The sequence below is a fragment of the Syngnathus leptorhynchus genome, chromosome 11 (genome assembly GCF_054491065.1).
Source record: "Syngnathus leptorhynchus isolate UIUO chromosome 11, UIUO_Slep, whole genome shotgun sequence".
Classification (NCBI taxonomy): Eukaryota; Metazoa; Chordata; class Actinopteri; order Syngnathiformes; family Syngnathidae; genus Syngnathus; species Syngnathus leptorhynchus.
This window is the reverse complement of record NC_141205.1, coordinates 2,407,063-2,428,304: the sequence shown is the minus strand read 5'-3', so window position 1 is coordinate 2,428,304 and position 21,242 is coordinate 2,407,063. Positions and strand designations below refer to the sequence as shown.

Sequence of the window (21,242 nt, the reverse complement as noted above, 5' to 3'; positions counted from 1 at the left end):
CGAAACCTCGTGAAATGATGAAATTTCTGCGATAAAATAATTCACTTCCGCATTTTTGAAAACCCGCGATATAGCGAAGCCGCGATAGTTGAAGCCGCGAAGTAGGAGGGATTACTGTACATCTATTGGATGATGTCATTTTATTTTGAAGAGTTTTAAAAAAAAAAAAGGCATCATCGCACCTGTTGTGCTGTTTTTGATTGACATGCCAACACCATCAAATTAGACGGATCCGGGTGTCAGTCGTTTGAAGAAAAAAAATGGCGAACTTTGACAGCAGAAGCAGCATCAGACGTATAGGTAGAGACGTCTTCGCCCAACTGCTCACGTACTTTGAAGAGCTTAGTAAGGAAGGAAAGAATCTCCTCAAGTTTCAGCTTCCCACTTTAACAACGGAGCAGCCTAATATGCCGGACTTGAACATGGAAGATTCCGCAAGTGACCCGGTGGACCCGAGCCAGAATCTCAAGTAAGAGTGATGTTTTCATTAGTATGTTCAGAAAACCTGGTTTGAAAAGTTGTTTGTTGCATGGACATTTTTGTGCACATTGAGCTCTGCTGTCACAAAACCACCACCACTAATTAGTGCTGCACTGTAAACAGAGTTCCAATCTTCAGAATAAAAAAAAAAAACGTATAAAATGCTACATAAAACCTCAACACCATGCATGATTTATATCACGTATGACTTCAGAACTATTTACATAATTGCTTTTTCATGCACGTGATGTTTGATTGTTAAGTACTTTTTTTTTCCTCCCTCTGGGTGTTTTTTCTAGTTCTATATTAGACATCTCATCAGCCATCAAGTCGGTTGCCGCAAATGGAATGTGGAATTTTGGGAAAATGCAGACCATCCCCAAGTTGTTTTGGACTCCTGGACATGAGGAAAACAAGATACCTTTGATTCCTCCAATGGAGCAGGCTACCACAGAAGAGGAGTAAGGTTTTATGAAAGCCTGTAGTAGACCCATTTGGTAAGAAATCTAAACTAATTGTCTTTCCAGGCCTGAGGAGGAGGACAAGGATAACGAAGAGGGAGAGCCCATTTTGACCTTTCAATCAAAGTACATTCACAAATGTGAGTGTTAATTGAGTAATATATTTTTTTTAATGACTTATTTTCATGTTTGTCATTTAACCTGCAGGCCCCCTCTACCAGGACTACTGTGTCCAGTCAGTCAGAGATGACCTCCAGAAACTCAACACTAAGACCTTCCTGTCTGAACTGATCGCCCCCGAATATCTGCGAGGTCTCCAATCTCGCCTCAGTCCCAAAGAGTCGCCTCGGCAGAGTTCGTGTGGGTCGAGCTCGCCCTCTCCTCCCGATTGGCGCGTTATCCGCGTGGTACCTTGCACCCTGTGGCAAGACTTGGACGAGGTGAAGGAGGCCGGTCTGCTCAGCACGATGACGCTCCAACAGATTCGACTTCAGGAGGTGCCATCTAGTTCTCAGATGTACTTAAGTTAGGTGGGATCAAATGGGATGTGTTGGTACGCTGTCTTAGTGGTCTGCACGTATGCCACGCAGTTGTGCTGGACTGTGGATTGATGACTCTAAAATTGTCCATAGGTGTTAATAATTGTTAAATGTGATAAATGAATACAAAATCAATTAATGAGTATATTTTTTTTAAGAAAAATTGCTTCCAATATAATTTTAAAAGAATACATGTTTGTTTTTCTTTGCATAGTCCATGTTTGAGTTGATCAGCTCTGAGGCGTCTTACTTAAGGAGCCTGAGCATCACAGTGGATCACTTCTTCTCATCCAAAGCGCTCAAGCGAACCTTATCCCGAATGGAGCACCACACTTTGTTCTCCAACGTCCGTCACGTGAAGGTCACCAGTGAGAAGTAAGAGCGATGTCTGTCTTCTCTGGTGCTTGTTCTTATTAAAGTGAGCCAGCACATGAGAAGTTTTATACTTCTTCTAGGTTTCTTATGGACCTGGAGATGCGCCTAGGCGAGTGCGTGATGATATCCCAGCTTGGGGACGTTGTACTTGACCATTGCCCCGCTTTCCGTGCCCGCTATGTGCCCTACATAACCAACATGATGTACCAGGAGGCGCTCATCAACCAGCTGCTGTGAGTCTATCTTATCGTGTGCTATATTTTCTTGTCGTTGTCATCTGAATGCCATCATCGCTCTTCTTCCATCTCAAGGCAGCAGAACCGTGACTTTGTGTCATGCCTCAAGCAGCTCGAGAGCGAGCCGGTGTGCCAGAGACAGACTCTTAAATCCTTCCTCGTCCTTCCCTTCCAAAGAATCACTCGCATTAAGCTCATTCTGGAGGTCATTTTTTATTGTCATGAGCTCACTTTATTTTTTTATGGGTGTGCACTAAAGGTTGATTTTAATTCAATAGACAGTAATAAATCTGTGTGTCTAATTTTGTCCTAGAATATCCTGAAACTGACTGAAGCGGATTCAGATGGCGTGTCATTATTTCAAAAAGCAAAGGAGGCCATACATGAGGTCGGTTTGATTCCACACGATGAAATGAAATTAAATTCCCAGCAAATGTCATCCTTCATGTTTTTGTTCGGGCCAGATCGTGGTGGAGTGCAACGAGGGGATTAAAAAAATGAAAGTCATCGAGCAACTCGTCTCCCTGGAGATGCTGCTGGATTTTGGTAATCTGAAGGTAGATCTTGATTTTTCTTTCAGAATTTTGGACTGAAAAAAATAGTTGAAGACACTGAAATTGTTATTTTAGGCACTCCCTCTGGTCGTAAGCGGCCGTTTTTTGGTGCACCATGGCCCCTTGGGCCTGCTGATAATGGAGAGCAACCCTCAATCCAGAATACTTCTCATTGACATCCACCTTCACCTCTTCAACGACTTGTTGATCCTCTCCACAAAAAAGTACGTGTCAATAAGCCAAATGTAGCTGTCGAAGTACTCGACACCACGACAACAAAAGGCTAAATCTCAGTTTTCATGTCAGGGAGCAGCGCTTCCTGGTAGAGGACTATGCCAAGTTCCCCACGTATGTGCACGTCGCACCCCTGAAGACGGAAGCTCTTGGTCTACCGCCGGAATCCTTCCTGTTACATCTCTCTCGGAGTTGCACCGCACACCCCACCGCCATGATATTAGTTGCACACAGCAGGTATGAGAGGGTGGAGTGGGTGGGGCTTACAATAAGAATTCATTCATAGAGATTACTATTGTGCCGTTTGTTTTTGGCCACAGGTCAGACCAGGAGCAGTGGCTGATGGTGCTGAACAGTGATGGCTGATTATTATTATTTTTAATCAAAGATTTAGACTCACATTTTCTGTAGTTGTTCACATCCTTTGAGCACTTTGACAAATTACACGCTACAAAAAAAAACCTTCAAGACTTTCATCGTAATCACGACTGAATTAACTTTAAAAATGAAATCACATTTTATATGCATGGATAATCCACTAAATTGTTTATCACTGTTAAATTTGTTTGATTTTAATGAATTGAACTGTTCATTCAAATTGTCTGGTAATAAAGTATATAGTATATTCTCATGAAAAACAAATCTGTTTTAATTGTGCAAGTGGTAGAAACATTAGAATAAGGGAGAAAGCATTCTTCAGGAAAAACAAAAAAACTTTTTAACAGTTCTACTATTCTAAAGTCGAACTTGCGGTCCGCTGTTGCATCTGATGCCCAGCCATGATGCAATCTTGATTCCATAGATTTTCTGCCAGGCTGTTGAGGAGAGGTGCAGCAGCATCCAGCCCATCGCCCACCTCCCCGCTGCCCGTGCGCAACACTGCTAGCTGCCACGTTTCCTGGAAGTTTCTCACGTCCTTCTCTGAGACATCACAGTGCATGAACAAGTCAAATCAGAGCAAAACCATCAAGGAAAAATTGCCATCAACTGGGAATGTGGTTGTATTGACTTGAATGGAAAATGGATTGGTTTATCTAAAAGGATACTTTGTGCCGACCACCAAAGTTACAGCTGGTCCCCCAGATGATTCTTTCCACTTTGTAATTTGATTAGCAAGATCATCAAAAGATGTTTTATCGGTGAAGGAGAAGAGGAAGAGAACGGCATCCACTTTCTCCTTGCAAGCCTGAAAGGAAAATGTTAATTTTTTTTTTTTCCTCACAAAAACTGTTGGATGATCATACATACTGGGAGCAGATGGTCGAATCGTCGCAAGGCATTTTCTCCGCAATCCCACAACTGGAAACGGAAGAAGAGAACTCTGCCACTTTCTTTTAACTTGACTGGCCAGTAAACCACTGTCGTCTCAATGCCTTGGACACAAACAAATGGACAACATGAAAGGGACTGGTCACCAGTCTTCAGCAAACGTATGGAATGAAGTCTGTTTTAAATGATGCGAGGGATTGAATGTCTCAAATGACTGCATGTTCTGGGTACCTGTGGTCTCGTAGTGCATGCTGGGTTTTGTCTGTCCAGCAAGGCGTGCTGCAAGAGTACTTTTACCCACTCCACTCTTGCCAGATAGGAAGATCTTATAGTGGACCGTGTCCACAGGGATATGTGGAGGCATCACCGGAGACTCCAATAAACCTGCCCACGAAATGATACAAGTCTCAATTCATTCGCAGACCAATCCCTGTTTTTTTTGTTTTGTTTTGTTTTTTTGCAAGTTACCAAAATGCTTGCGTTTCTTCTTGTATAGTATCTTGCTGAAGTATTCTTTGCTGTCTTTGCATCGGTGCCAATCGGCGACGACGACCGAGCCGCTTTTTGGAGTTTGAGTCATTTTGTTCAAACCTTGTAGCGAGTGTAGGGATGAATTAAAGGGACGTTCAAGTTTAGAGTAGAATTTTCTCAACCTTCTCCAAGTGACAAGCGAATTATATTAAATTGTCACGTATGCATATTAAGCTAATTTGAACCAAGCTTAATTCCGGTGACCACATTGTGTAGTTAAAATAACTCAAATCCTGTCGCTAAACATGATTTAAAATTTGACATCTCCTGCGCCTATTTTAAACGTCACTTCCGTCTGACAAAGCCTGGCGCAGCGTTCAGGTCCCCTACTAAAAATCGTAAATTACATGAAAAGACGACGCAAAATATGTTTCTATTAAGATGAGTTTCAAATGACATGTCGAGTAAAATTACTAAATAAAATAAAATAAATCTATTCACGTCGTACTTTAATACGTACGTGATGAAATCTGAACATAGCGCTCGTGGAAGTAAACTTGCTTATACTCGGCAGAGGTCGCTTTCTGCCGCCGCTAGATGTCAGTAAAATCTTTTTTGCTGTCTGGCGCTTTACAGAGGTCACATCTGGTCAAATTTAATGCATTGACGTTTGCAGCGCAGAAGGGGATTATACTTGAACTATTAAAGCAAGACATTGCGATCACTCAAATTTTCATCAAAATGTATATTGTTTCTGTTCTAAAGCTAAACATGAACTTGACTATTGCTGTGGCCTACCACGCCCAAAGTTTTCAAATAAAATGCTTGTGCAGAATTGCTTTAACAGCTCATAAAATGTGATGACCGTGACACACGTTTCCTCATCGTTTGGCTCAGTCAAAAGAAGGAAAAAAAAAGAAGAAAAAAAACAGGTGTTTGCAGCACAGTATCACATGGTATAATATTATACTCGGTATAAGGTATCTTTACAAGCCTTTGCATGTCTGACCTATAAACTTGTGAACTTTAATGCAGTCCTGAGGCAGTGATACCGAAAATTCCACACCAGATGCTCACATGTTGAATTCCCTAAAGAATCTAAGCTAGTTTATGTGGGGGTGTTGCATTCCTTTGGAACAGGTATCTTGACTCATAAGTTCTGTAAGGGGATTTTGGTACATTTTTGGTACACTTTGAGCCCTCAAAATCACAAAAAATATGTCAGTTTGTAAGACAATGTAAGTAAAAACCATGACATTGAAAATGGTTCACATACATTAGCGCTTTTTTAATAACACGTCAGTGCAAACAAGGACGAAGGGAGCTTCTTTTGTCTTTAGTAGGGTGACCAGATTTGGGTTGCTGAAAATTGGCGGTGTACCGAATAGAGTGTCTGAATGACATCACAGATCAACCAGCCAATCAGAAAGTGGGGGTGAGGGCGGGTGTGGCACTTTTCACTTTTAGTTAACTTTTGACCATGACTTTTCCCTAATGAAGTGGCCTGTGATTAGGTACATCTAAAAATGGCGGTGTACCTAATGGAGTGTCCGAGTGACGTCACAGATCCAACAGCCAATCAGAAAGTGGGGGTGAGGGCGGGTGTGGCACTTTTCACTTTGACTTAATTTTTTTCCTAATCAAGTGATTAGATACACCTGTGTCCGTGTGACGTCACAGATAAACCAGCCAATCAGAAAGTGGGGGTGAGGGCGGGTGTGGCACTTTTCACTTTTATTTAAACTTTGACCATGATTTCTCCCTAATGAAGTGGCCTGTTATTAGGTACACCTAAAAATGGCGGTGTACCTAATGGAGTGTCCGAGTGACGTCACACATCCAACAGCCAATCAAAAAGTGGGGGTGAGGGCGGGTGTGGCACTTTTCACTTTCAGTTAACTTTTGACCATGATTTTTCCCTAATGAAGTGGCCTGTTATTAGGTACACCTAAAAATGGCGGTGTACCTAATGGAGTGTCCAAGTGACGTCACAGATCCAACAGCCAATCAGAAAGTGGGGGTGAGGGCGGGTGTGGCACTTTTCGCTTTCACTTCCATTTTTTCTCTAATGAAGTGATTAGGTACACCTGTGTCCGCGTGACGTCACAGATCAACCAGCCAATCAGAAAGTGGGGGTGAGGGCGGGTGTGGCACTTTTCACTTTCCTTTAAACTTTGACCATGATTTTTCCCTAATGAAGTGGCCTGTGATTAGGTACACCGGAAAATGGCGGTGTACCTAATGAAGTGTCCAGATGACGTCACAGATCAACCAGCCTTATGAAGTGGCCTGTGATTAGGTATACCTCATGGACACTTCAATAGGTACACTACACGAGGTAAAAAAAAATTATAAATAAATATTTAAATAAATATTTAAAAAATAAACAAATAAAAATTCCTCATGACAGTTTTTGAAATCCACCCCAGACAGATTTTTTTGGGGCTGGAAAGTAGGACATGTCCGGGAAAAGAGCAAGTCTGGACACCCTATCCTGAGCCACGAGCCAGGCTGACTTGTGCGTAGATGTGACATTCTACTTCACTCTGGCGAAGTCATTCGGTTTGTTCACAAACTGGTCAGAGGGACACAAGGTTTTTGTGATATAGAAAATGAGATGAGAAGAACTGAACTTTATTTTGGGTTAATCAGAGGCACTTAAAATGGTGACACCCACTGGATATGAAAATGTGTTTATTAATTCATTGTGATAGCCATGGCAGTTTTTTTTTCACACCATGTCACCCAAGCAATCATGGGTCAAACATATTTAGTGAGTTTCCAGCCTTTAAGACGATTAGGGGCTTTGCATTGATGAAATCCCCACTAAAATCTTGCTGAAAAATGTGACGCCCACACACTTTTCTCTCTTTCATCACAGTTGACCTCTGTTCTCAGAGGAAAAGGAGGAAATTTAGGAGAGTTCCCAGGTTGATTAAGTTTTCAAACTGGATTTAGGTTAGAGTTCTACAAATCACTTGAGGAAAGGTTTTAAATGGGGGTATTATATGATAAAAAAAATTATATATCAGATATTAGTGAAAAAATCCTTTAGTTAGTTTAAAACAATCACTTGTATGGTCACACCAGTTCCTTCAATCGTGAAGAACCAACAACCATAAAGGCAACTCTTGATTTTATTTACACTCCAAAATCCAAATTGCCCAACATTACATGATCATCATTAGAATTCTTCCTGGTGTAACGAATGACATAAATATAAAATAAATATTAAATAAACATTTATGGCTGTATTAAGACATGTAAACAATGATTTGAGTAAGACATAAGATGGAGCGCAAACTACAAAAAGTCCAAATCTTGTGTGCTTCTTAACCCTGAGCAGAACAATCTTTGCAAACAGTTCGATTATAGAACATACAAAAATAAATGTTTCAATCTTGAATACTTGTAAAAAAAAAAAAAAAAAATTGCCCTTAATCACAAAGAGCACACAAGCCCCAAGCGCTCTAGTTTCTTTGAGTTTGCTCACAAAAAGCTGGTGTTCAACATGGAAATAAAGTAAATAAGTGTTTTTTTTTTTTTCAGTCTTTTTCCTGTTGGAGTGGCCTCCGGAGTACTTTTCAGTCTGCCACTCTGCATTTTTCCTACAGCTAGGGGGTCTACCCCTGCATTGCCAGTCCGTTTTTGGGATCGCTTCCATCACACTGCGAACACGCTGAGGGAGCTGCATTCATCTTTCAGTCCTAGGATGCTGTAGGCTATTCTCTTCATGTGGCCGGGCAAGCGTACTCCAATGTTCCTGATGTCTCTGGAAGAGAGTAAGGAGTACATTTTAAGCCTCGGATATTGTGAGCTCAGTGCATTGTAGGTGCACCTGTCCCGTCCGTTTGTACTTACTCGTGCCTCAGGGCCAAGACCTGCTCCATGGTGGTGACCCCCGCCCGAGCAAAGCTCTCATTATACTGGCTCATTTTGATGGAATCCAACCACTCGGGAACCGACCGGAACATGGTGCCGTCGCATCCGCTGGTGCTGGGCAAGCGGATGGACACGCTGGAAGGGGACAGTCAAAATGGACTTAAATCCACTGGCATTGGACGCATCTTTACCATGACAATTGAGTCACTTTTTTTTTTGCATACCGTGGATCAAAATCTGCGATGGTGCTCAAAGACTCGGGACTCTGGAGAAGCTTGTCCAGGATGTTGACAATGTCAGTGAAGCGAGGTCTCTTGGAGCGGTCGTGCAGCCAACACTGGAGCATGAGCTGGTAGATGGCCGAGGGGCAGTCCATGGGCGCGGGCAGCCTGAAGGCCTCGTTGATGGCTTTCATGACCTGCTCGAAAATGAGCAGGCGTTTAGCATTTACGCGCTGGCTGTTGGCGTGCTGTGTTTTGACACAAGCTCTGGAATTTCTCCCTAATTAAATTAAACATTGAGTCGTTCCAGCGAGGGGTCGTGACAGAGCGAGCGTTACCTCATGGTTGCTCATGTCCCAGTAGGGCCGCTCGCCAAACGCCATCACTTCCCACATGACAATGCCAAAGCTCCACACGTCGCTGGCTGACGTGAACTTCCTGTAGGCGATAGCTTCGGGGGCTGTCCAGCGGATTGGGATTTTACCTCCCTGTCAAGAGATGAAAATAAAATGAGTCATATGATGGAGATGACAATCCAGATGCCAAAAAAATAATAATAATAATAATACAGAGTATTTTGTTGACATTGTGAGTGTGGAATATGAATTAAGCAGGAAAATCCACAAAAGAAAACAAGTAAGACTTACTCTGGTCGTGTACGTCCCCTCGGCGTCGTCCTCCAGAACGCGCGACAGGCCGAAGTCGGACACCTTGCACTCCAGGTCGCTGTTGACGAGGACGTTCCTGGCCGCAAGGTCCCGGTGCACGTAGTTCATGTCCGAGAGGTACTTCATGCCGGCCGCGATTCCTCGCAGCATTCCCGCAAGCTGGTAGGTGGGAATCTCACCGTCGCGGTCCTGAGGGAAACAAGTGAGTGGAAAAAGAATCTTTCAACATTTGAGACTGTGGCGCAATTTAATGAGACATATTCTGGAAATGAGTTCATTGCGTGCCAGTTCTAATGTCGAGAGGTCGGGACCGTCGTCTGGTCTCATTCATACCTTGAGATAGATGTCGAGAGCTCCGTTCTCCATGTACTCCGTCACAATCATGGAATGCTTGACTGTAAAAACAAAGAAGTGAGTCATTTATGACTTGGTCTTTAAAATAATAATAATAATAATAATAAAATAATCAATCTGCTGTTTTAGGCTCACATTTGGTAACGACCCCCTCCAAGCGGATGATGTTGGGGTGCGAGAACTGGCCCATAATGCTGGCCTCGCTCAGGAAGTCTTGCCTCTGCTTCTCGGAGTAGCCCGGTTTGAGGGTCTTGATGGCCACGGCTACCTCCCCTCGAGCGGGAGATTTCATCACACCCCGGAAGACTTCTCCAAATTCGCCCACGCCGATGACTTTTTGCTTGCTGATGGTGTTGGGGTCAATTTCCGTGACAAATTTCTGGATGGCGATGTTGGGGTCCTCGTACATGTGCGGATCCATGTAAGTCTTAAGAGGCTTCCGCTGATCTGAGGGGGGCCGGGCCGGGGGAGAATAAAATGATGCAGAATTTTAGAGCATGTAACAACATGTTTAAAATGACAAATTCTTGAGTTTCTACCTGATGAAAAGTAAGGATCCTCTGGGCCTCTCTGATGATGAGATCTCAGTCTCCTGAGAGAAAAAAAAAAAAAGAATAATTGCAGGGGAACAGCACACAATACAGGCAGGAATGTTAATAAGAGCAGCTCGGTTGGAGGCCAAGATCTCCCTAAGCCTTCATACCACAGTACAGTAATTTATTTTACACAGGGGTTATGTTCCAAAAACTGAAATTCCACCAATACCTTCCCAAATCCCGCTCCCGCACTCTTTAAATGCGTTCTAGACCAACCTTTTTCGTAGCAACAGGACGGCCACAACCACGAGTAGAACAACTGCGACTCCAGCAACCGCACCCATCACCATGGTGGAGGGATTTTGGATCTGAGATTCGGCTGTTCAAAAAAAACAAAAAAACAATAAAACAATCATCTATTTTCTGTATTGCTGGCAATTTCAAATGAAAGAGACTTGAGATTTGAAAGTGCGCCTCACCCAGTGAGAAAGTTTGGAACTCGTGCTCGGTGCTGTAGCTCCCGGTTTTCCCTTCGGGACTGAGCGCCCGTACCCTGAACATGTACGTGGTGTCTGGCGTGAGGTCGTTGATGTGCACCGAACTCTTGTCCAGAATCAGAACCGTGTAGGTGGTTACGTCACGCTCGCCGTCACCGTCCTTCAAAAGAAGTTGAAAGGGAGGATTAGGAAAACATTCAGAGCCCCCGCTGTGGAACGCAGCCAAAAAAAAACCCTCCGTCTTACTTTTCTGCGGTACATGAGCTCATAGCGATGACTGATGTGTGCTGGAGGTCGGCGTGAGAGAGCCCACGATAGAGTCAGGCTGGTGGTGGTGCGATCGTCCAGCTGGATCAACATCACCTTTGGGGGATCTGGCCAAATCGTCGGCGAACAAAAACAACAGTTAGTGACTCACGGCCTTCTTGGAATGAGACATTTTGGGATTCAGTGGGTGGCGTGATTTCCCCTTTGTGGGGAAAGCTACGTTTTTGCAAATAGGTTGGAAACATTATCTTAACATCTGAGGGTGAGTAACAATGTGAGGGAAGAATCTCCAAATTCATTTGGTCTATGATGTTCCCTTGAGAATGAAGTACAAAATTGTCAAGGATAGACAAAAAGATAGACATTCAAAACAAAATTTTGAGATTTTAAGTCTCATTTATGATCTAGAAGTAGCAACGTGACGAGATTTCCCAATGAGAGCCTGTTAATGTGTTGATTCTGCTTGGAATGGTCACAAGAATTATATTTAAAAAAATGGCAGCCACTTGTTACTTTTCGACAATAAACTGCCCCATCCTATTCATTTCCAAGGTAAAATTAAAATCTACTTTTATGGCAAGCTCAGTAATGCTGAACGCAACTGGACTTTGAAAAGGTCAGTGCACAAAAATGTGGCTATTGTTCAACCTACACAATGATGAGATGAAGACAAAGTTAAGAGGGAACAGGATGGAATAGAGTTTAAAATAAGCCTGAGCTCACCAGTATAGTCTAGAGCAGCGGTGATGCTGGCGGCGGGCTTCACGGCGCCATACTGGGACACCCCGCTGTGCGCCTCCACCGTAAACGTGTAGTTGAGATGCGAGTCCAGGTCGCTGACTATGACCTCTGTGTCCCGCAGGTCAGTGGGCCCGGACTCAAAGCGGACCCTCTCGCCGCAGGGGGCGCACAAGACCCTGTCGCACTGCTCGCACAGCACGCTGTAGGTCAGGTCGCTGCGGCCCCCCGTCACAAGCGGCGGACTCCAAGACAGCTGAAGCCGGCCGTCAGCAGACAGGGTGGTGGCGGTCAGTTCCCGGGGAGCGCCGGGCGGCGCTATTGGAGGAAACATAAAGACTTAGCCCAAACATCCCATTTACGTTGTTCCACTGCGTTATCGGTGAGCGGAAGTCTCACGGGAACACGGTGACGCGGGCGGGTCCGATGGCGAGCGGAAGAAACCGTCCTGGCACTCACAGTGGGTGGCGCCGGCGGCAGAGGGCTCGGTGTTGTCGGGACATGCCTGACACAACTCGGTGCTCACGCTCGACTTGAAGTAGCCCGGCTTGCATTCTGTGGCAAAAACAAAACAAGGAATGTCATGTAGAGAGCCATTTAAAAAAAAATTCCGAGGTGTCTCTTTGTGCGTCGACTGGCTTTGGTTGCAACGACATGCCCTGTTAGGAAGGGGCACAAACAGGAAGGAACGACGCAACAAAAGCAAAACAATGAGGCAGTGTGTAATGTTAGGCCTTTCCGCCCAACAGGAAGCTTTTGTTGCAAGTAACCTATAATCACCGAGCTTTGCTACGCCAAAGAATGAAGAAGGACTTCCCTCTGCGATATGCCCCCACTTGCCTTTTCCACCTGAAGGCCTCCTCTGAGGTCATGCGTTCACCATTTGGCCCGGATGACACCGGGGCATTAAATCCATCAAGATATGTGATCTGCCTTGCCGACCGTGAACTCAGGCCCTCTGGCAGATCCGACTTTTGAGGTTGGCCGAAACTGTACTAAAGCAAATTCCCCTCTGTTTTTGCCAACGGACACGGGTGGCGTTCCGTGATGAACATCTTAGCTGAAGCGATAAGCGAGCAGCCTTTCCGGGCCAAAGAAGGTTAATGGAAGTGCGGACTGGACAGAAAATGGCAATCATGAAGACAGTCCAGGATTGATGTTTCCTCTCTTTCCTCTTTCCTTCCAGTTACGGCAAATTATGACAGCCCAGGGTGAAAGAGTTAAATGAGGGGGAATGAAAAGGAGAGAGGAAGCGGAAAGATTGTCGGAGCCGCTTTCTTTCCAGTGTTCACGGAAAGACAAAAGCGTCTAGAACCTTTGTGATCACAGGCTGTGCCTCAACTTGTTGAAGTCGTCTTTGAAGAGAAGAGCCGAGGTTGCGTTTCTTCGTCAGCAACCTGACTGTGATTACAACCTGCTTACACGCAGAGGAATCCCTCGATGGCACAACACGTTTAGATTTTTTTTTTGGACTTAGTTGTATATGCTGAGCTACGTCCGGCGTCTTTATTTAGACTGAAAAGTACTCTATAGATAGAGGTCTGCTTCCGACCCCCGTATACTGTACGCTACAAATTGGGGTTGCATTACTGTCATGTGAACAGGACAAAACGGAGGGGTGCCAAACTTATTTCGATCCTAGGACAGTTTCCACAATTAAAAATCAAATCCTGGAAATGTTGAAAGCGATATACATACACAATTGCTGCATCACAAGTGCACTGCATTATAGATTTAACAAATTGGGTTTGAAATCTGAAGTCATGGGGGAAAAAAAAGAGGGACAACTAGCATTTTCTTTTCTTTTTTAGAGGTTAATTAAAGTCTTATTTCTACACGCTCACATTTGGTTATACCACACCTTGTAAGCAACGAGTGGCTCAGATCTTTGGCCTTTGATATGCCGCTTCTCCCACGCCGCCTCTCCGCTTCATAGAGGAGGATAATAAGGTGGTGAGACTATTATTGTGGAGGATTCAGCATGGAACCACTTCCCCGGAGACCATTTGAGACTGTTTTGCGATTAAGGGTTCAAGAAATAAACTTGACTTTCATGGACCACCAAAAAAAAGTAGTTTTGCCCCAAAATATTGGTAATGATCCGTGACATCTGGACCTTTCAATTTTGGTGTTTACCATTCCAAAGCATAGCACGGCAATCAACGCTGGATTGCACCACTTGCGGCTCAAGTATCACCATGGTGAGGGATAAGGAGCAGGTTGAGATGAATGGAAGGCCTTAAAGGGGGTCTGGACTGCAGCACCAAACAGAAGTTCTCTCTAGGGAGTCACTCAGCGGGAGTGCCGGGTCTCTTCGCATGAGAAAAGGAGGTCAGCCCATTTTAATCTTGAGCCAGAGTGCGAGGACTTGTGTCACGGAGCAAAGAAACTCTGGGCTCTATTCATCTATTGTCTGGCAGGACTGGACGGAGTGGTGCCATAAATACGTCGCATTAGTCATCGCGCCTCGTAAAATGGCGCCATGTGTGCAACGTTGCGAATGCACACTGGCTCTAGCTACACTCACGGAATTGTCACTTGTTGGTGGAAGTTGCGCGTCTAATTGCCCCACGCCGCTTTTGGACGGCGGCTCGCACGTGAAAAAGGGTGGACTTGCGTTCCGCACCGATGCATCTGTTAATTGAATCCGGGCTTTTGCCGCCATTGTTCTAATGAGCGGGAACACGGATTAGTCGGCTGGTTGCGTGCGTTAACCACCGGATGAAAGGACCCGAGGGGAGGTAAAGCAAGGCCACGTAACAGCTGTCCTGTTGCTCCACTAATCCTCTTGACTAAATTACACTCCGCACCTAACTAAGCAGCCACGGAAAGCAAGCGCCCGCCCCTCATGCGCCAACTGTCGGCCCAAACCTGCTTATTTGTGTCAGTCGGCATTCCTTCTCAGCCCGCTTCCTTTTCCCACAACAGTTGCGCTCTTCATTGCGAGACACATGCCGGACCGTAAGTCTTCCAGAATATCACTTTCTCTGACACCCGGAATGAAGTCGTCGCATTAGCGTGGAACAAACGGCTGCAGTGTTACTTCTGTCACAGACGGACTTGATCAAACTTTTTTTTCCTCTTTTCAAAAACTGGAATAGCATTTTTTTCCAATCCATTTCTTTTCCATTTCAATTTTCAACTTATTCTGTTATTCAATTAGGTGCCAGCACAATTTATTATACAAGGGTGGGATGAAGTGGTCACCTATCAATCACAGGACTAACAGTCCATTCAAAATGAATTTTCGGGGAATGTGCGAGGAAGCCAGAGTTGATTCAAATCAAACAAGCCCGCTCCTAACATCCAATATCAGACCCAACTATGAAATCATTGCAATCCGTCGTAAATATTTCCTGTCTTCCTCTCGAGCTATTCGCGCGCAACGTCTGTTTCCGGAGCTCAGAGTCTGTCAGCGGTCGGGGCGAGAAACATTCCTCTGCCTTGGACTTCCTCCACCCTCATCCTGCCCTGGGAGTGGAAGCGTCCGTTTTTCTTTGAAGCGCCTAGCCGCTGTGAAATATCTGTTTGCATGGAAGGAATGGAGACGGTGCCAGTCAAGGTGACTGGAAAACAGCAGGAGTCATAAACCGCAGGCCTGACTAAGAGAGGCGTGCCGTGGCCTCATCCCTGTAATCTGCGGTTACGGTTGCCCGGGCGACGGACGCAAACAAAATACTGGCCAGGGCGAGAGCGAGAGAAGACACTCAGGTAGGCGCCCAAGACAAATTCACACGGCCATTCCTTTAGTCAATCAGTGCGGCAGGTGACGCCAGGGTGAAAGAATTCCTTTCAGAAATCCCCGTGCCCTTCCTTCCTACCCCCCTCCCTCCTTCCTGTACTGTCCTCCCACACACACACACACACACACACACACACACACACACACACACACACACACACACACACACACACACACACACACACACACACACACACACACACACACACACACACACACACACACACACACACACACACACACACACACACACACACACACACACACACACCCCAGCATGCCAAAGAAAGAGCATTTTCCACAGCACATGCAGTAGGCCCACCGCAACTATTTCTTTTATACTCTCACACCTCTGTTTGGGTTTTTTCATTGAATGGCCGCTCTTCCCTCAGGGGATGACATTGCCCAACGTTTCTGGATACTTATTATGTCTGGTTCACGTAAACTTCCAACCCCCTCAAGTTTAAAAATAAAAGCTTAACATTCCCTTGAATATTTCCAAAAAGTAAAAGGTTTTTATATAGGGGTCGCGCTATGGAACTTGTATTTTTAAAATGCTTGAATACAAATGTTTGGGCCTGTTGAGGCTTGCTTCGTTTTGCTAATTTCAGTGAGACAAGTAATCCTTGAGGTATTTTGAGGAAATGAAACCAAAAGGTATCGGGACACATGATCGTGACACATAACAGCTTACGGTTTTTTGGGACCGGAAAAAACTGTGCCACAAAATTGGAAGAAAATCTCAAAATGACCAAAACAAGGTTAGAATTAACATATAACACATTTAATAATCGCAAAGTAAAGGGATATTTTTCAAATAATTGCTAAAGGGTTAATAAGATGATGACTCACTACTTTTATTCACATACGGTGGGTGCCAAAAAAAATGAAAAAATCTACTTTTTCAGAAACTGTAGTTCTCTTCCCAGCTTCAAGCAGCTCTTTCATCCCTGCAGAGAATTTGGAGCATTGTTGTTCTTTTCCCGTCTAAGTACAACGTGCTAAAAGAGGACCTCTTTTGTGGCGTGACGCAGCATACGTCTCTCTTGACCACATCAAGCCGCTGCCTAGGCTTAACTTTTTTTTTTACGAGATCTGACGGTAAGATGGCCGAAGGAATGTGACAATCCGGATATGAGAAAATATATCGTAATCCATAACTGCCTCCAATCTAAATTAAGAACAAACGGCTTTAAGGCATCCTCCCTCTTCCAAGCCTAATCTGTCTCAACATGATTTCCTTGCAGGCATTCGTCGGCTTTAAGATTGAGACTTCCCAAAACAGACGCGTTAATAAGCATTCCTTTACACCTTGCCAACACGGCGGCATCTGTGATGTCTACTATACGGCTTTGCGTGGCTAACGTGTGACACGCCGTCGGGTTCCTTACCTTGGCACGAGTCCCCGGTGGTTTCATAGCCGGCGAGACACTGGCACTGGCCCACGGGAACCACCCACTCGCCCTCCACGCTGCAGTAGATGCGTGGGGTGGACTGACTCACGGCGTTCTCCACGCAGGCGCCCTCCACCTCCCGCAGAGCGTCGGCCACCGTCTCCGGGAAGGCCGCCAGGCTCTGCACGGTGGACGGGCACGTCTTGTAGAAGACGCGCACCGAGAGGATCCCCACGCAGGCGCCCATGTCCTGGAAGGCCAGGTAGAAGCCCTTCCGGGACAGCGGGCCCACCGTCCTGGTTTCGGTGTTGATGAGGAGCACGTGGTCTCGCGTCACCTCGTCCGGGGCGATGGTGGCCACCTTGCGGAACTGGCCCTTGCGAAAGTTGGTGCCCACGTCGGCATCTGTCTCGTAGATGAAGAAGTTGAAGGTCTCCTTGCAGGACACAGACGCGCCGTGGAAGCTGTTGCAGTCGCGCACGGTGAAGCGGAGCTCCACGGAAACGCGCGTGGCGCCCGGCCGCCGCTGGATGAAGGTGGTGCGCAACCAGTTGTCCTGGTCCGCCGAGTCTATGTTGCACACGCTGTAGGTGTAGAAGAGCGAGCCGTTCACCACCGTCTGGACTATCTCCCACTGGAAAAAAAACAAGAACTTTGAGGATTTGTTTCAGCCGTACAGTAAAAATACTAATTCAACTCACACTCCAAAAGAGTGTTCAAGAAAAAAAAAAGTGATTTCAGTTTCAAAACCACAACTCTAATCTCCCAAAATGCATGTAAAAAAATGTGCTAAATAAAACCTAGTTTGAACTTTTTGACCATTATTTCAAAAGGTCACTGGTTATATTAATAGTGGAAAAGTTTCAAATGTATTTTTTTAAGTCACAAAAACCTGGCATTTGAACAAAGATGTATAGATCTTTTTTTTTTTTTCTCCACTAAGTGCTGTAGCGGAACAAAGTATGTGTACTTTGTTACTTGCCACCCCCTTAGACGGACGGGACCCTTTTCCTTTGGTGTAGTAAGAAGCAAAGAAAGCATTCAGTTGTGTGCTGGAGCGTCTTTTCCACACGTTAGCATTATTGGCCCGGACATGTGTCGACGTGTGTGGTTTTCCAGTAACACACAAGGGGCCTCGTGTGTGTGAGTGCGACTGTGACGCACACACAAATCCAACAAATACTACTGTAGAATACCAAGTAACATTTGTGGCAGTTAATTGCGCTTTATAGTCACTACCACATAGCAATTAAAGAGATTTAAGAGACGAGGAAGCGATGAGGAGTCGTGAGATTCAAAGTCTTTTTTTTTTTTTTTCCCCAAAACTCGCATCCTGGTAGTACCAACGTGCTTCACGGGGTGTCACTTTATCTTTTATGGGGAAAATTAAAGATTGGACCAAACGGGGCTGTTACGGTTCCTGACACACAACATTTGTTTTAGGAGACTTTGAGAAAAATCTAAGATGGAAAATCAAATCTAATATCCAAAAGGCCACTACACAAAGACCACGGTCTCAGATATTTTTTGTTGAAGAAAAACACGGCGACATGAAAGCACTGCTGCTGAAGTCTAAAAACTTCCCAACATGACTGTATATGATATGTCCAAAGTACACGGACATAAAAGCAACCTCGTGACAAGCAAGGGAATCCCGGCCGGGACCATAAAGCCCACGTCGGGCGGGATCTTTTCAGACTTACACTATATCCCCAGCCATGTCCCGGGGCTTTTAATAGACTGAAAACCACTCGACTATAGATAGAGGGATGTTTCCGGACCTGGTATACCTACAATGACGCAAGGCTGCTGTTATCTGTCAGGTCTCGGCCGGATTTATGGACTCATGGTTCGAGTGACACAATTCCGGTGTTTTGCTCTCAGGTGACACAATTGGAATGTGAGTCATGGCATAGAAAGAAAAAAAAAAACGTGGAATTTGATCTCTTCGGACCGGAATCGGGCCTCTTCCAAATGTGAATCCGAATATATGAATCCGAGATGGATCGGATAGCTGCCAAAGCACAGATTGGATATAGCGTGCAATGCCAAACAATGCAAATAAACACATGTAAAGATGAACTACGGATAAATGTGGTCGAAATATGCTGCATTAGATGTTTCCGTGTTTAAGTAAGCCATTTTAACAAATTGAGTTAAATATTACTCAATGTGTGTGGGGGGGAGGCTTCCTCATTTCAACCAAAAGAGGAAGAATCAGCCAATTTAAGGTTAAGATTTAATATTTGTACTATCCAGGTCCTTCCCTGTTGTCACTGTTCAAGGTTTGACCCCTGTGGGATTATTTACTTGCAGTTTGGATGATGAGTTGTTTTACGTTTTCTGTCACTGTTAACAATACTAGATGTGTTCCTTGCAATGTACATGTAAATGAAAAAAAAAATTTGAAAATAATTTGGATGCCAAGAATGATCAATTATGTATATAGAACTGGCTAAGAGGCCTTTTTATACATCATTCAACTCTAAAGAGATCATAGAAGAGAAAGTCTTTGACCCCCGAGGTCTTAAAAATGCTGCTCGGGGTATAAATACTCACCCCGTTCTCATATGGCAGAGTGAGCCAGCCCAGCTCCCCTCCCGTAGACCTCATGTCCAGCAATACTTCTGTAGACACACGCAGAAATGAGTTAGAAACAGCTATTAATCCATTTGGGGCACACAGTTAGTCTCCAAAAGCGGCAGGAAAAATACTACTGTGGAATACCAACTAACATTTGTGGCATGGAAATTAAAGAGTTTTAAGAAGCACTGACGAGTCATGGCATATAAGAGGTTCTTTTCCAGCCAGCACTGGTAGTGTGCTTCGTCACTTTACCAAAAATGAGATCAAAAAGAGGAAATCTGATTATTACTGGGGGTCCTTTGTTTACCGAGGTCCCGACATTTTGAGGTTGTGAATGGCGTGTCGCAAAATATGCAGATTTTACAGGCTCGCTCAGTAACCGCCGTACTTACTATTCTTCATTAGATTGTTTCAGTGGAGTGCCAGCAAAGATTAGTTACCCCTTATTAACCTCGGTACTGGCCAAGGCCATTTGTTTGTCAGATGGCTCTGATTGATTTTCCCATCTTCATAATTGCTTGCTTTTCACAGCTCTCTGGTTGTCGTGTTGGTTACACAGCAAATACATATATTAGAGGTGCACTATATGATTATTAAATGAATAAGTTTTTTTTTTCTTACTACAGATTTAACATTTGGATATCTTTTTCAACGTCAAATTCTGCAACTGGTCGGAATTTCACTTAAACACCAGTTGCTTGTTTTTAACCCAAGAAAGTGCTTTCACATAGGTTACACACCTAAGAAAGATAAATGTAGTCTTGTACGGATCTCTTGTTTATGACAATCCCAATATATCCCGAGATTAAAAAAGCAATTAACTAGTTTGAAGATAATGGGTATAAAATTAATCGTATAAATTAAACATTTGGCATACACCGTTTCTAAACCGCAATCTAAAACGATGCAATTACAAAGAAAAACATACAAGGCTATGTGTGCTTACAGGATATGTATGCAATAAATGTAAATGATTTGAGATTTTTTGACGTGTAAATGTAAAACAAAGAAAGTCCAAAGTGCGTGCGTGCGTCCGAGCGGGCGTGCGTTCAGGGAGCCATCAGCTTTTATGGGCCCACACGCCAGCTCCATTGACAGTCTAATCAAGCATGTCGGTGTGATTCAACACATCATTAAGCGTGAAGAAACATCTCTAATCGTATCTGAGAAAGGCGTGGGCACGCTAACCAGCTTGCAAGTTTAAAATGAAACTACAGTAGCGAGTGAGTGAAACATGTCGGGGCATCATACAGGTGCTCCCACGCCCGGAGGCTCCGTGACGCCATTAATTAACTATCAATATGTAAAATCTTGTCACAATTTTCCTTTATCCGGAGCTGTTTTGCTCACAGTACACAGTGTTTAAAAGGAGTAGGACACAGTTACATTTTTTTTTATAACGAATAATGACAATTTCATTAAAACGAGAAAAACGTCACACCGGACGCAGAAATTCCCAAGTCCTGACTCACGAGTTAGGCTGAAAACCAAACTTGACTTTTCTTTTGGAAAACAAAAGTTACTCACGTTCTTGCGACTGGAGGCTGACAATCATGGCGTTGGTGAATAAAAAGACAAATAAATGAAGACGCCGGTGCTCCATGCTTCCGTGTGGGTTAATAAAGTGTATGGCGCGACTCGCTCCCTCTTCTCCTCCGACGAGCCTCCGGCCGACTGACTAACTGGAGCAGAAGGCACCCGAGCCCAGACAGCCCATTGAGAAACAGGTGGCGTCACG

At 44.6% G+C, this 21,242-nt stretch overlaps 3 protein-coding genes across 3 annotated transcripts; 1 reads left to right on the top strand and 2 right to left on the bottom strand.

Annotated features, from left to right (window-relative positions):
• The first annotated feature begins 208 nt into the window (after positions 1 to 208).
• On the top strand, positions 209 to 3,521 carry LOC147048803 (rho guanine nucleotide exchange factor 19). The gene is made up of 12 exons (XM_085923602.1): positions 209 to 469; positions 780 to 941; positions 1,008 to 1,081; positions 1,149 to 1,438; positions 1,695 to 1,855; positions 1,936 to 2,088; positions 2,167 to 2,296; positions 2,405 to 2,479; positions 2,556 to 2,648; positions 2,721 to 2,869; positions 2,952 to 3,116; positions 3,200 to 3,521. Exons 1-12 carry the CDS (start codon positions 261 to 263, stop codon positions 3,243 to 3,245), a joined length of 1,707 nt encoding a protein of 568 aa, XP_085779728.1. The 5' UTR covers positions 209 to 260; the 3' UTR covers positions 3,246 to 3,521.
• cplane2 (ciliogenesis and planar polarity effector 2) lies at positions 3,474 to 4,969 on the bottom strand. Its single transcript, XM_085923603.1, has 5 exons — positions 4,617 to 4,969; positions 4,380 to 4,532; positions 4,128 to 4,252; positions 3,926 to 4,065; positions 3,474 to 3,832 (listed from the first exon to the last, which is right to left on the bottom strand). Exons 1-5 carry the CDS (start codon positions 4,726 to 4,728, stop codon positions 3,610 to 3,612), a joined length of 753 nt encoding a protein of 250 aa, XP_085779729.1. The 5' UTR covers positions 4,729 to 4,969; the 3' UTR covers positions 3,474 to 3,609.
• Positions 4,970 to 7,404: 2,435 nt separating this feature from the next.
• On the bottom strand, positions 7,405 to 21,223 carry epha2a (eph receptor A2 a). The gene is made up of 16 exons (XM_085924808.1): positions 21,032 to 21,223; positions 19,478 to 19,545; positions 16,916 to 17,552; positions 12,182 to 12,337; positions 11,768 to 12,100; positions 11,024 to 11,151; positions 10,760 to 10,937; positions 10,557 to 10,659; positions 10,284 to 10,336; positions 9,880 to 10,191; positions 9,724 to 9,785; positions 9,370 to 9,579; positions 9,061 to 9,210; positions 8,726 to 8,919; positions 8,481 to 8,636; positions 7,405 to 8,391 (listed from the first exon to the last, which is right to left on the bottom strand). Exons 1-16 carry the CDS (start codon positions 21,105 to 21,107, stop codon positions 8,283 to 8,285), a joined length of 2,925 nt encoding a protein of 974 aa, XP_085780934.1. The 5' UTR covers positions 21,108 to 21,223; the 3' UTR covers positions 7,405 to 8,282.
• Between the last annotated feature and the right edge of the window lie 19 nt (positions 21,224 to 21,242).

What these genes read in the sequence shown, in the direction of transcription:
- LOC147048803 (XM_085923602.1), top strand. Translation starts at nt 261, where the DNA reads ATGGCGAACTTTGACAGCAGAAGCAGCATCAGACGTATAGGTAGAGAC. An exon ending in CAGGCTACCACAGAAGAGGA is followed by an intron (nt 942 to 1,007) that starts GTAAGGTTTTAT and finishes TTGTCTTTCCAG; the next exon opens with GCCTGAGGAGGAGGACAAGG. An exon ending in TGGATTTTGGTAATCTGAAG is followed by an intron (nt 2,649 to 2,720) that starts GTAGATCTTGAT and finishes TTGTTATTTTAG; the next exon opens with GCACTCCCTCTGGTCGTAAG.
- cplane2 (XM_085923603.1), bottom strand. Translation starts at nt 4,728, where the DNA reads ATGACTCAAACTCCAAAAAGCGGCTCGGTCGTCGTCGCCGATTGGCAC. An exon ending in CATGCACTACGAGACCACAG is followed by an intron (nt 4,253 to 4,379) that starts GTACCCAGAACA and finishes TTTGTGTCCAAG; the next exon opens with GCATTGAGACGACAGTGGTT. An exon ending in ACTTTGGTGGTCGGCACAAA is followed by an intron (nt 3,833 to 3,925) that starts GTATCCTTTTAG and finishes GGTTTTGCTCTG; the next exon opens with ATTTGACTTGTTCATGCACT.
- epha2a (XM_085924808.1), bottom strand. Translation starts at nt 21,107, where the DNA reads ATGGAGCACCGGCGTCTTCATTTATTTGTCTTTTTATTCACCAACGCC. An exon ending in CGCTGCTCTAGACTATACTG is followed by an intron (nt 11,152 to 11,767) that starts GTGAGCTCAGGC and finishes CGATTTGGCCAG; the next exon opens with ATCCCCCAAAGGTGATGTTG. An exon ending in AGCTCATGTACCGCAGAAAA is followed by an intron (nt 10,938 to 11,023) that starts GTAAGACGGAGG and finishes CTTCTTTTGAAG; the next exon opens with GACGGTGACGGCGAGCGTGA.